Source organism: Struthio camelus, chromosome 3 (assembly GCF_040807025.1).
Source record: "Struthio camelus isolate bStrCam1 chromosome 3, bStrCam1.hap1, whole genome shotgun sequence".
In the NCBI taxonomy this organism is placed as follows: domain Eukaryota; kingdom Metazoa; phylum Chordata; class Aves; order Struthioniformes; family Struthionidae; genus Struthio; species Struthio camelus.
This window is the reverse complement of record NC_090944.1, coordinates 114,348,113-114,362,207: the sequence shown is the minus strand read 5'-3', so window position 1 is coordinate 114,362,207 and position 14,095 is coordinate 114,348,113. Positions and strand designations below refer to the sequence as shown.

Sequence of the window (14,095 nt, the reverse complement as noted above, 5' to 3'; positions counted from 1 at the left end):
AGGGTAAGCTCTCGAGCCTCACTGCAGTATGATAGGTTTGGGGCTCTTAAGTATGCTCTTCACAGCTTCACTACTCTTACCTCTCCTGGTAATTTCTAATCCATTAGGACAAAGAACAAACAAGGACAGGCAAAAATTAATGGATTTAATGCTGTGAATGTCCAACATAGGCCAGGTGGAAGCACCTGTGCCTGACAAACCACCGGCACGACCCCCAGACATTAGAACATTTCCAGGTGCACTCTCAATAACTCTGCAGAAGTCATGTCACCACATAGTCACTCACAGAAATCCTTATGGGAACACAACAAGGAGAGAAATCAAATAAGAGTTGCCAAGCTAGAAATACTAAGGCAGGTAAAGAGGAGAAATTTGACCACTTCAAAGAGGATCCAAAGGCACAGGTGCATCTCCAGAGGTGATCATTACACTGGTTCACTTTCAGGAAGAAGTACAGTCCTCTTAAGCCAGACCTTTACCCAGCTCAGGAGAATGTGAACCTTTCAAGCAGTAAATTCTGAACAAAATCCATTTTCATCCTCCATTTCCTTGGAAAAGCATAATGAGAAAAAATTTAAAAATGAGTGACCAGTCTGAAAATTGTTTTTAAGCTTCTATAAACACATCCATCATTCAAGGCACAAAATGTATTCTAAAAAAGTTCCACCTGGCAGTCAGTGAAAAATCACATGAAGAAAAGGAGCGTGAGAGACTGCTGTCAGCAAGGTGAAAACCTAAAGTCTAGCTCTGTGATGAGAACTGGAATTTACAGCAAAAGATCATTAGATTAACAGCAGATAGCTGGGGAAAAGGAAACAGCATAAGCCACAGGAATAATTACACTCTGGTTATCTAAATTTCCTCCTAAATAAAAGCACGATGTTGCCAGCATCACTTCCTGCCCTAGTCAGCCAAGTTACTGGGTCCTATTACAGCGCTATCATAATTATGATGCGGTTCTTAAATGCCAGGGATCCCAGCTCTGCTGCCAGGCTCCCTTCACACACCCTCATACTTGTATTGCACATTTCATTGTCGAACAAAGCATGAATCAACCACGTGGCAAAAATGGCAAGGTGAACAGCAAGAGAGAAGCAAGGCCATGGCCTTAAATGATTCATTATGATCCTCCAGGGGAAAGAACTGAGCCCAAGACAAGATCAAAACCCCTGTAGCATTTTGCATAGTTGATCTCTTATCATCAAGAAAGGACAATACACCACAACTAGAACATCAGCACTTACAGTTTCCATAAAAACACCCTGGTGCTCCCAACCAAACACCGACAGACAGGGACTGAGAGTTTTTCCAACGGACTGAAAGTTTTTCCAGCCATGTACTTTCAGCTTTGGCCTGCAGCTAGGCGGGTGCTCCCTTGGGGTTGCTGAGTGAAACCAGCTCTTCCACTTGCTGGCTCTCCATGGGTCCATTTGCCAGCTGGCAGTAGGAAGGGACCCTCCTCGCAAAGGCAGCAGTATGTACAGTTGGGCCCTGACAAGGCAGCTTGTGGCACTGGTGAGACAGCCCTCCCATGCCACAGTGCTACATTGCTTCACACCAGCAGGTTGCCTTCAGTGTTCATCTGGGTCACAGGACACTAGATCACTTCTAGAGATACTTACCCACTTAGAGGCCTGGTTTTTCTAATCTCGAAGAACTGAGTTCCTGTGTGATTGTATCTGAATTTTGTCTGTTAAGGGAAAGCAATGTAAGGCACGCTCAAACAATAAAATAAAGCTCAAAAGGTGAATTTCAGTTCTGACTTCCTATTAAAACATAAAACAAGCAGTTAATGCTATTAACTCTCAACATAGAGATGAAACACTGGCATGTGAAAAAAGTTACATGTTTTGCCTTTATATGAAAAAAACCATACACACACAGCATTAGGTGGAAAGTCAGGCAAAGATAGTCATTACTCTAATACAGCCAGTTTAGCATTTGATGGTTATGAATTCTTTCCCTCAAAGTCCCATTCTCTATTGGTAATATCAGAGTTTGAAAAAAGTCTCCCCTTCAGGCAAGAGAAAGCATTTACAGTCTACCCAAACCAATTAACATCATTCATCATTTGAAAGAACTTACTTTCTTTATTAATTTTAAACTCAATCAGCCACATGGATCATACACAACCTGTAAACCAACAGCACAGCAGCACATTCATTTACATCTAGGAACTATAAATCATTCTCTACAAAAAATACAATGCCCTTAAAAATGTAAATAACTGTCTAGTACAACCCAAGGGCATCACACTACAAGCACAGGTGAAAGGTTCCTCACAAAAGATGCAAGAGGACAGTCACTCATAAACCATACGTCAGCACCACCTAATTGGGAGTACAAGCTAACATACAGCAGCAGCATTAGCACAAGCACCCTCTTCCCTGCTCCGCAAGCACAGCTGCTCAAGCACTGAGACAGTAAACCAGACCAGAGAACAGATCCAACCAGGAAAAACCAGGAGAAAAAAAAGAAAAAAGCAGAGACAGTGAAGCCCATGCATTTAGTTTTGCTGGGTTATTTTTTCCAGCTGAATCAGTTCTCAACACAGCCACGGAAACAGTTCTACTGGTATAAATGAGGTGTCTATACCAGGGCAGAAGTGGGTGACTCCAAAGAGGCAAAGGGTACCTAGCAAGGAAGACATAAATAGCAGAGGTGCCGATTGTATAACTATGGCCTAAATAAACCTCCAGCTCATATCAGGCACCTGGATGTTCAGAAGTGACCTCAGCTGGAGTTCAGAGTTCTCCAGGAATAACCTTTTCCTTCCCTCCTGCCTTTGAAGCCTAATTCACAAGGCCCTTTCACAGCGTTCTCTGAACAAAACATATAGCCTCTTTCAGCCCTCAAAGGAAATCGAGACCCTGTTCCCCAGCCCAGCTCTGAAGCCTCTTTGAATACAGATCTAAACCCCATGTCTAAGGCCTGTTTCTACTACCTACCAGAGTGCAGGATTTCAAGACCACTATGAAAGAAATGAATTTGAAATCCACAGGACAGGGTCTCCCCTCCAGCACAATGCCACTCCTCCCCATGATGAGCAAGCTGAGCAGCAAGCCCCTTGTCCTGCCTGAGTGGCAAACGTGCTGTAGAGAAATGCCTTGTCCAGCACTAGCCATCTGCAGAGCGGGCTGGCTCCAGCCTTCTTCCCAGGGTCAGCTGCTGGCGTTTTGATCCCAGTCATCACTTCCTGGCATGCCAAAAGCTCCTACAATTTTTGGATGCTCTTCCATCAGCCACCCATATCCTTTCCTAATCCCTACCAGGGTTTCACTTGCTCCTCCATCCAGTGCTCCTCTCCACAGATCCCCTAAAAAAGCAGAGGAGGGCAAGGAAAGTCTAGAGAAAGGTAAACAGAGGAGCAGCCAATTCAGCATTTGGGCCAGCAATCATTTCCTCTGACATTATCTGTAAGCAATGGAAGCACTCAGGTATTAGGTGTGGAGCAGTGATGGAGCTGTGGCAGTGGGGAGGCTGTATAGATAATGCACAGCTTTGATTAAACTCTTGAATGAGCTGGGACATTTAGAAGTAGACCTCCCTTGTTATCTGCTCTGCCTCCTCAAACACATAGCTTCTCCTAGAGGCTGGGCTCTCAATCTCAGGGTGGAACGGAGGCCTCTCCTCCAAGACCTCTCTCTCCTCGTCTCTCCCTCTGTTCTTGCTTTCTCATGGAGAATGCAAGGCTCATTATGCGCCTCAGAAGGGGCTCAAAAATGAAGGGGGGGGGGAGGGGAAAAGGAAACCCCCAGTCAGTTCCATCCACTCCTATGCCCTGCTACCCCAATGACAAGCATCCCTTGCAAGATGGGAACGTAATCAGCAAGTTCAGTCCTCAGAGAGCCCTTAAGGGCTGCCAGTGCAGAGGGAGAAAGCGTCTGCAAAAACAGTAGCTCTCCCTCAGTATGCTTTAGGAGAAGATGCCATAATATTTCTCCAGGCACCGTGATCTGATCATAACAGCTTCATAAACCAACTTCAAAACTGAACATTTCTATTATTATAGAAATGCCACTTCAGTTAAACTCCTTGGTATCATTTAAAGGTAATTACACAGTCCAGAGGACTGCTGCGACAAGCTCAGTGCTGTGGGTGCTACCACAAGTCTTTAGCTGTGCTGACAAAGGAGTCTTCTCACTTCTGAGCAAAGCCCAGCCCTTGAAATTGGTGGATCAGTGCTTCACTAAATCCCCCATGAATTCATTAGGCTGCACTCCACACTGGGCACAAGGCAGCCTTCTCTCTGGAGGCCATGCACTTGAGAAGGATACTGCAGCATCTTCATGTAGCTCTGTATTGCCTGAAGCCATTCTGGAATAGACATGGAGAGCTTGTAGTTTGGCACTGGTGGCACTGAAGGCTGGACACAAAGAAAAATAAAGAGGTTAGTTACTGCTCCCCTCCGCGCAGTAAAGTGACTTACTTGGGCAGAAGCATGTGCTTAGTGCAATGCAACATAGCAGCACAGAGGGCTTGAACCCCACATGAACTCAAGCAACAGACAAAATCACCGCGCTTCTAACATGGACTGTCCATGCACTGAGTTAGCCTTATTTTTGCTGGAAGGATGAAACCAGGACAGGCCCCAGTCACGGCTGCCATGAGAAGCGCAACTGTCGATGTCCCTTGAAGTTCACCCCAGACAGACAGGCAAGCTAGCATAGAAGCCAAATGCTTTGCATTTTTTCCCCTAGTATAAAATAACTCAGAAGAGGAGAGTCCCATCCAGGATTGTCTTTGTCATCCTCCCCCTCCCATCCTCCAAAAAATTCATTTCATTTCTAATTTTTAGGTTTCCTCATCTACCAGAGAAAGAGATAAAAGGAGAGAAGAATCTATGGTGCTAATGCTCTAGGTGACCCTGCTTGAGCAGGGAGGTTGGACTAGATGATCTCCAGAGGTCCCTTCCAACCTAAACGATTCTGTGATTCTGTGAATCTTGGACGGCATAGTTTTCCAGCTGCTGCTATGAACAGCATGCTCGCCAGCCACGACAGGCTGAGGCTGCAAAACCAGGGATGACGTGGCAGCTGGACAGTCACCTGGGACCCAGATATTTAATGATATTAAGACATTTAAAGATATAGGCTGGCACCTTAATGTGATTTTTCAAAAAAAATCCCCTAAGACATCTGCTTATGCCTAAGCACCTTAAGAAGCCTGGCCCTCAATCCATATTTAATCCTCATAGCTAGGTGGCTCCTTAGTCTATAACCCCACAAGAAAGCAGCAGTGCCTTGCAATAAGCACCCTTATTTTAGGCGCAATGCTGCAAAATACACAGTCAGTATATGCTAAAATAGGTAGTATGGCTGGGGAGCAGGGCGTGCAGCAATAAAACTAAAGTCCTGAGAGAAATACAACAGCAGTAGCCTGTACTACTTGGCTTCATGAGCTTGCAAACCAATGGGCGATCTAACCCCAAACAGGGAACTGCCCTGGAAGCAGCCCCGATGCCCAGGGCAGGCACGAGAGGCCTCCACCGCAACTCAGCCCTCTGTCCTGGCAGCACCCAGCTGCCAGGCCACACGGGGCCACCACTGCACGGCTCTACCACTGCACGGCTCCCCCTGTCCCACACAAACAGCCCATGCTCAGGCCCACACCTCCGCTCAGGGTTGGTCTGCAAAGACCCCCAAGAATTTGAGACATGGTACCCCAAGTAAGGGGGGGGGGGAGTTAAAGCCATATTCAACAAAACAAGAGGGTGCAGTTTTCTACTGGCAGGTAAGTGGCATTTCTCATAGAAAAAAGCCACACAAAAGATGCTTCAACACACGCACCTCCAAATCAGCTATAAGTGCCTTTTGAAATATCTTTCTTTTCAGTGTATGCATGTAATACCATAGGAAAGACTACAGCAAGGCACACACACGTGAACCAATGGGCTTCTTAGATATCTGCTTTCTGATTACATCTCTGCCAAAGATACTGCGCTGTAAAACTGCCTAATGAACAAGAACAGCACTTCTCAACTTTTAAGCAAGTTTGAATGCCCCACTAAAGCTAATATAAGCATCACATACATAATCAAGGAAAGAAGCTATACAAATAATAAGGCAGACCCAAATTCAGAAACCAATAACTTTGGTAGCCATGATGCAACATGCAAAAGAAAGCATGCAGTGTCTGCAGAGCCGTGATTTCATTACAGCACTTTCGCTGTTTTCTGTCAAAGTAGCCATGGCCTACTCCCTAAAGTCCTTCAGAAACAGCGATAGGCTAGCCCTAAGTTTTAATTTGAAGATTATGAAATGAAAACCACTGCTCTAAAGACACTTAAAGTCAACCATTACAGGTAAGATAAAAAAGCAAGTTCACATACTATAGAGTTGTCTCCATTACACAGATTTTCCTGTCCAGATTCCCATCCACGAGCAGTGAGGGGTTTTGTGCACCTATAATCCCAAGGAGACCAAAAACCAATGCTTTAGATACCTACTACAAGCAGACAGTAAACAGGAGTCAGAGAAGGGGAAAACTAAACAAGCACACTCCTGTATTACTGGCATACAGAAAAGTATTTTAAATGGAAAGGAAACAGATGGCCAAGCCTCCAACTTGCCATCATCATTAGCACCACAAGAGACAGAAAATTAATAATTCTGCACACATGGGTTTTCGGTGGTAACAAGTGGAGGTTATTAGCAAGATTCATTAATGTTTCTTAATCACTCTTTCCACACATGACCTCTTCAGAGGTAATTTTTCAGTTTCACAGGTTGCTTCCTCATCCCTCACCCCCAATCTCTTCAATTTTGGTGAAGTAAATATTCACCTGTCGTTCTTGGTGCTAAGAAAGGGCACTGTGTACTAAACGCATCAGATAGGGCTTAAGCTTCACAAGCAACAAGTACTTGAAAGAGTGAGTTAAGGCAGATTTTTGCCAGATCCTTCCAGATAAGTATTAAGTAATTCCTGCTGCTGTTACACTGATATAAACACTCCTTTGTTTTAAAAGCAAAAATCTACGTGCCTGCATTACACATACATAATGCAACAACTGGGAGCCGCCCTCCCTCCAAAATAACAGGAGACCTGGACTGCGGAAGAACTTTTAGGAGAATATTACCCATTATCCTTATCCCACTCTCTGTAAAATAGACCCCTGTGCTTGCTGAACTGTGAGGTGTGACAGCGTCCCTTAAGGACTGTATCACTGCAGCATGACACAGCCCTCACCGTAATACCCTGCAGACACGCTCACAATGAAGGCTATGTTCGGACTTGACCATTTGGCTCTGAAATCTTTTGTTTCTGAGCATTTTTCGCATGTGTAGGAAGCAGAGTTGGAACAGGATCACTAAGCTAACTTTATGAGCTCGCAAGTCATCTCAGATGCAGACTAAATGGCTCTAGAAAGCTCCGCTTTGAGGCAGCCTGGTAGTTCCAAGCAGAAACAAGACCATCAGTTATGCGAGCAACGGACACTGGGTCTGCCTTGAACACGCTGAAGCCAGGAAATCCAAGCTGGAAACAGTCGTGCCTTGAAAGCACAGCGTAGAGCTCCTCTCCAGCCTAGGTCACAATCCCTGTACGTTTCCTGAACACTTTCAACTCTTACCGACTCCACCAGGAGCAGAGAGCACTCAGCATGCCCCAAGAGATGTTCTACACCTTCGAGGACTGGGCATAGTGAAGGAAGTGAGAATTAGTAGTTTCCTATTTAAAGGTTCACCACCACTTTCAAGCAGCAGCCCCCTGCGTGCAGGACAAACACAGGAGGGGTAGCCCAGAGGGGGAAGGTGGCCATGTGGAGGCTGGCAGAGGCAGGAAGCTCCAGGGAGCAGAAGCAAGGCTCTGAGCTCAGCTCTGACTCAGGCTTTGCTGCACCCTCTCCCTCATTCCCATTTCACAGCCCCATGGGAGCTGCCTTCTCTCCAGGCTGTGCATCACTGAGGCGGAGGGCACTGCCAGCAGCACCAGGCATCTCCCTCCCCTGCTCTACGATTCCTCAGCAGTCACTCTTCCTGCCAGCGCTGCAGGCTAGATGAATCCTCCTTTGGGCAGTCACGCAGTAAAAGGATTTGTAGCCTTGTATCGTCCAACTCCTCACAGCTATAAAAAAAAGTTATAGAGCTTGTTTGATGCAACACGCACAGCAACGTACTGCTGGCTGAAAGCCTCTTACAAAAGAGTGCAGAGAGATTAGCAGGAGTACACAAGCTTAATGACAAGACAGCCAGCTCTTGCAGACCTCCCTCTGAGACCACCCGGCTGCCAGGAGGGAGCACTGAGCAAAGCAACACAAGATGGAGAAGGGCGCCAAGGCCGAGCAAGCTAGCTGCTCTCATGCACTGCCCAAACCCTGTGGCTGGTGCACAGGAGAGGGAGAAAGGGTTCCCCCTTCGCACAGAGCCCCAACTATTGCCTTACCACCTCTATGACTTGCCTCCCCACTCATCTCAAAGGCTGGCATTGAGGATAAGCATATGAATGACTGGGGAATGCTCAGGTAAATAGAATGGCAGTTTAACAGTTTAAGCATATCCCATCATCTATTTGTTAAAGTTAGTTTAGCAGATCTGCTAAACCAAGTGGCCCAAGTTTCTTCGGGTTTTCAGTATACAGGGGAAAAACTGACAGCATTAGTCTCTTCTTGTGCAGGACAATTTACTCCTTTCCTCATTCAAGTAGGTATGCCAGGTAGGGAATGCTTGGCACTACGCAGCTAGCCAGGTGGTAGAGAGCTACCCACCATTCTCACTCCTTCCAAATAAAACTTATTTTTTCCCCAATACCCCTCCTGCAAATATTGCTAAGGCAGCTCTCCACAGGCCAGCCTATACCATCTTTACACTTACTTCCCAAGTGTCTGGTAAAATACCTAGGGCTTATTTATTCCTGGGAACAGCCCCACTAAGTTATCTGAGTGATTAGATTGGCCCACACAATCCAGGTGAGTCCTTGAGACACTGATGTGACTCAATTCCCTATGGTTTGCTTAGGGCAGTGAACTAGTACCACCCAAGGCTGCAACACTTTAGACTAACATTGCTTAGTACATTTACTGCTAAACAAATATTTAGGGTACAGCTCCCCAAACACTATATCCTCAGCATATATTGGGGCTGCTACGATCCCACCAACCCTTCCATTCCCCCTACCAAACACACACAGTGAGCAAATTTATGGAGTTAATCCAGCCAAAACTAAACCTGAGGAAAAACAAAAAACAAACCCTCACCTTGATCTCATCAGCTCCGCAAGAGCACTGTCAAGAAGGTCAGGGTGTGACCACACAGCCACAGGGTGAGCAGCAGCCCCCCACAACTGGCTGCCGCGGGGCTGCCCAGATCTCATCTCCCTCCAATTCACAAGCGCAACTAGCAGCCAGGTTCAACTGCAGAAGGACGAATCCTGGGCACCCAGTCAACACAGAGGAGGAACTAGCGCAGCAAAATTTATAACTGCAAGCTAAAGAAAGCGCAATACTGTTACAGCTCCAACATGATGAGACTAGAGCCCCTTGGCCATCAGTACACATCACAGAACTGCAGCGTGCAGTCAGCAAGAGTTTGTAGTGGGATGACAGAACTGCTGAGAGGAAATGCAGACATAGCACTGCACTTCATGAATTTATAAAGCAAGTGAAATTCAGAGACCAGGTAGAATGAAAGACCTTGACCTCGTATCAAGGCACCCCCAGAGACAGCAGACCTACTGCAATACAAGAAGCAGATCTAACCATGTCACTAGAGCTGGAGACGATCCTATGGCTGACTTACTCTGCTCTTGGCTCACCACAGACTTCCTGTGTGAACCTCATCTGATATGACTCCACTGCATCATTTTTAGCAATCAGAGAGCCATTTTCTGCCAGCCCAAACTGCAAGCACTCTCAATGTTACTTAGCATGAACGAAGCTGACACACAGGAGCCCTCAAAATTGGTGACATTTAATTCATTAAGATCTAGAAGCATCTCCAGAACCACAGGCTAGGCAAAGGATTGCACAAGTCTTCTAAACAGGGAAGCTCCACCACTCCCAGAGCTCAAGCCAAAGCCCAAGATGGGGTGTGCAACTAAGTGACCCTTCAGATTCTGAAGTTTGCTCACTCTCAGCCAGATCAGCTCTTTGGGAGGACGCACCTTTGTTTCCACATAAGCTAGATGTCTTCCGACTACAGACCCCAGAGCAGGAGAGATGCAGCCCCACATTCTAGGGGACATTGCATTCGTTCCAGTAATGACAACCTTGCTAATAAATCAAGAAGCCATTTACTGCCCTGCACGTATGATTGCTGGGACTAACACCAAGATGATTAGAGCAATCAATTGCAGCTTTCCAGGAAAGGGATGAAAACTGTCTCCCATCACTAGGGATTAAGAAGAGATCAGAACCAAAAATGGAGCAGTTGCACACATGACCCGTTCAGCCTCTACCAACTACCAGTACAAACAAATTAAACGCTATCTTCGCATACACAGGCGCAAGCTTCTCTCACCATTCCAGACCAGTACTACTACCCATCTTTTGCAGGGTGTGGCATAACCATCAACATAGGCCCATTAAAAAAAATGGTCCTTCATTTAAAGAACAACTCCCTCCCCTCATATTTGTACTCTGAGCCAGAAATGACTATCACAACTTTAACAACCCACCACCACTTTGTAGGAAACCTGCTTTTACCATTCACCCAAACAACTGAGCTTTGCTAGCTTTAATAAGGACCCGGGGTCTTCACACTATCCTCTGACCCAAAAAGCCTCAGGCTTGGCCAGAAAGAGCTAATTAGTCAAAGGATAATGGGCCCTTCTGCCCGCAAAGCGGCTAATCGCTCTGCGATGGGGAGCTTGCTGCTTTCCAATGCTGGAAGAATACAATACAATTTTTCTACATCACCCTCCACTGATCAAGAATTAGTAATTAAACTTTTGAAGAAGTGGGAGAATTTGTGAAACCATCCAATGATTTAGCCATGTAGGTTCCAAAATGTTATTCCTCCTACCCAGCTCTGGGTCATGCGGCACATAGAGTTAACTTTGTGCTTCAACACTGAAAAAGATGACATCGGCAGTGCTCTTCTTCGCACTCGCGCACACAGCTACACTACCAGGTGGCCGCAGCACGCCAGCATTTGAGCTGCAACCATGTCTCTCACCAGATGCTTTTTCAGTCACCACACATATTGCAAGCAGAAGTCACATGCTTTGGAGCTGGAAAGCAAAGGAAGGAAACTAAGTCCAGCGTGTTCGTCGCCCTCTTGTAATACCAAGTGGATCTAAAGGCTGTTCAAACTAGCGTAAGCTGGTAACGCTGCTGAAACAAGAAATTCTGCCCTCTCCCTGCCCCCAACAGTTCACTTCCACCTCAAGCGTTTGTGCAAGTATGAGAAGGACCACATTAGGGAATTGAAAACAAACCCAGTAAAAACTGATCCTTCTTCAGCTGGATTAGATCCCTCATCCAAACAAAGGCTGGTTCCCATACAAGTGAAGAGGTAAGAGCAGAGAGAACAGAGATGCCCCTTCTGCATTTACACTGAACTAAACAGACTGCAGAACACAGACAAAAAGCCTTTTTAGCCTGCAACTTATTTGACAAGCGCCTTCACAAGATGACCCTACTCAGTACCCTACTCTACTTCTCTGTGCACAGAATTTATCTTTTCTAATCCAAGCAAAAGAACAGACATATATTCCAGCGACAACCAAAAGTGTGAAAACATTACCCAGACCATCTCGTCCCAGCGAGAAAAGGGATATGATCATACACTGACTTCAGTACTCACTTCAGATTAATGCTAGTGTGCTGGGAGGAGTGAATCAAGCTCAAAGTCTGCCAGAGCAGACAAATTAAAGACACTGTGATCTGTACTGCAGCAGCTGACACAGACGCTAAGCAGAGTGGTGAAAAGCCTTGGAATATCAGCAGACAAAAGTATTTTTTTTATTTGCTGGAAAATAGAGACTCAGGTCAAAAAACACTGTTCAGCAGCTTGTACTGAATAACGTACTCGATTAAGATAAAAATGTTTGAAATGGAATCTTTCAATATACTCAAAATGTTTGAGTTTTAAATCCCATAGACGGTTTCAGCAGCCAGGTTGTGCTTTAGAAAATACGCAAGTTCCACAGAATTGGGTGAACGTGCTTTGAATTGGATAAAGCACTAACCAAAAAAAAAAAATCCTTAGGTATTAAATGATTTTCTGCTTTTGACTCTCCTCGATTAAAAACAAATTACTCCCATCTCTTTCCCTGTTCACTGCCAAAATACCAGCTCTAGCTCCTAAGTATCCCACAGCCTCAGGGCACGTGTTTCGGTTGCCCTCCCTGCCGCCCCTCACCGTTGGCGGGGGCTAGGAAGACCCTCAGGGCTGCCTAGCTATCCTCCTGCAATACAGTTACCCTCCTTCAAGACCCTCCTCAAGCCTCCTCCCTTTGCCACGACACCTACACAGACCTCGACGAGGCTTTGGCCGCCAACACGCTCATTGAACTCACCCCGGCAGCCTCAGCGTTTCCCGGTACGCCACCAGCCGCTCTCACAGCTGGACTCCTCGGTCTTTGTGACAGCCCCTCCTTTCACTCCGAGCCCGCGACCTGGCCTTCGAGGTACCGCCACAACTCGGGCAGGACGGCAGCGGGATGCCGCCGCCTCCTCCTCCTCCCTGCCTGGTCTCGCTCGGCGCTGAAGCAACGCCCGCACCCCAGCGAGCTCTCCTCCTCCAGGGCGGCGAGGACAAAGCCCTGGCTGCACCGCCGCCGGCTCAACGAGGAGCCGCAGCCGCGGAGAGGCAGGGGCGCTCAACGCCACCCCGGCCCGGCGGGACGGAAGGAGACAAAGCCCGGGCGAGGGCTGCCGCGGCGGGAAGGGGAGCCGGGCCCCGGGCCGACCCCCGCGGCCACTCACCCGGGCGAGGCGGGCGGCGCTCCGTATGGCCGCCGCCACGGCGCCGCCGTCGGGGTGCACCCGCTCCACGTGGCCCCACATGCGCTCCCAGGTCTGCCCGTCCATGGGGAAGCCGCTCTTGTTGACGAGGAAGAGCACCCCGCCGTCCCGGTCCTCCTCCTCCGAGCCGCCGCCGCTGCCGCCGCCAGCCGCCGCCCGCGGCTGGGCGCTCCGCGACCGGCCCCCCGCCTTGGCGCCCGCCGCCCGCCGCGGGCCCCCGGGGGCGCCGCCGCCGCCCGCCGCGCCCGTCATGGCCCCGCGGGAGACGCCGCGGCCATCCCCGGCGCCCGGCGCTCAGCGGCGCCCCGCAGGCGCGGCGAGAGCGCGGTCACCCGCCGCCGCCGCCGCTGCTGCTGCCGGCAACGCTCCCGGGGCAAACGGCAAACGCCCCCCGGCAACGCCGCTCACCATCGCCCCCGGCCGGCCCAGCCGGCGGCAGCTGCCGCGCTGCGGAGCATACGGGCGTGGCGGGGGGTGTGGAGGGGAGGGGGCTGGGCCCCGCCGCGGGGCCGGGCTAGGGGCGCCCCTCCGCGCCTCGCCGCCGGCCGTTGCTCAGCGCGGGCCCCGCCCCGGCCGGTCCCCCCGCACCTGCCCGCCACCGCCGCCGCCACCGCCAACCGCGGCGCCCCATGCCGCGGCGCCGCTCCCCGCCGCGCCCCCATTGGCGGCCGCAACAAAGAGGGGCGGGGCGCGCCGCTCCGAGGGGCGGGGCTAGCGAGGCGCCCCGCCCCCGCCCCGATGGCCCTGCCGCCGCTGCCGCCGCGCCCCCTGGCGGGCGGGCGGCGCTGCCGCGGGGGCGCCGAGGGGGCCCGGCCTGGGCCCCCCGCCCCGATCCCCCCTCCCGACCTACATCCCCATCACTTTCTGGGCCAGGTTGTGAGTTTCAGAATAAAGCTTTGATCAAAACTGCCCTAAACAAACCTCCAGTTTGGGTGAAAGCCTCCCACTTCCACATGGGAGCTTCTCCGTAGGCTCCAGACTGGGTGAACCCAAGCGGCAGGTCTGAAACGATCACCCGTTTTCGGAGCGCTGGCTGTGCGGAGCTCGCGCGCTCCTCGGGGCTGAGGTCCTAATTCCTTCACTAATGTTACAGTGACAGTAGCAAGATGCAAACCTGAAGGCAAACGCAGCTGGGCAAGGTTGACGGTCCCTTCTGTTGGTGGGCGAAGGAGCGACTTGGGGCTTGGGGAA

At 49.3% G+C, this 14,095-nt stretch overlaps 1 protein-coding gene across 1 annotated transcript in view; it reads right to left on the bottom strand.

Annotated features, from left to right (window-relative positions):
- VASH2 (vasohibin 2) overlaps positions 1-13,156 on the bottom strand; it is a 46,001-nt gene extending 32,845 nt beyond the window's left edge. The window contains exons 1-3 of the mRNA XM_068939812.1: positions 12,866-13,156; positions 4,278-4,366; positions 1,623-1,679 (exon numbers count right to left, since the gene is read on the bottom strand). Of these exons, the coding sequence (XP_068795913.1) occupies positions 1,623-1,679; positions 4,278-4,366; positions 12,866-13,156 (437 nt within the window). The remainder of the gene's footprint in view (positions 1-1,622; positions 1,680-4,277; positions 4,367-12,865) is intronic.
- Positions 13,157-14,095: the final 939 nt, after the last annotated feature.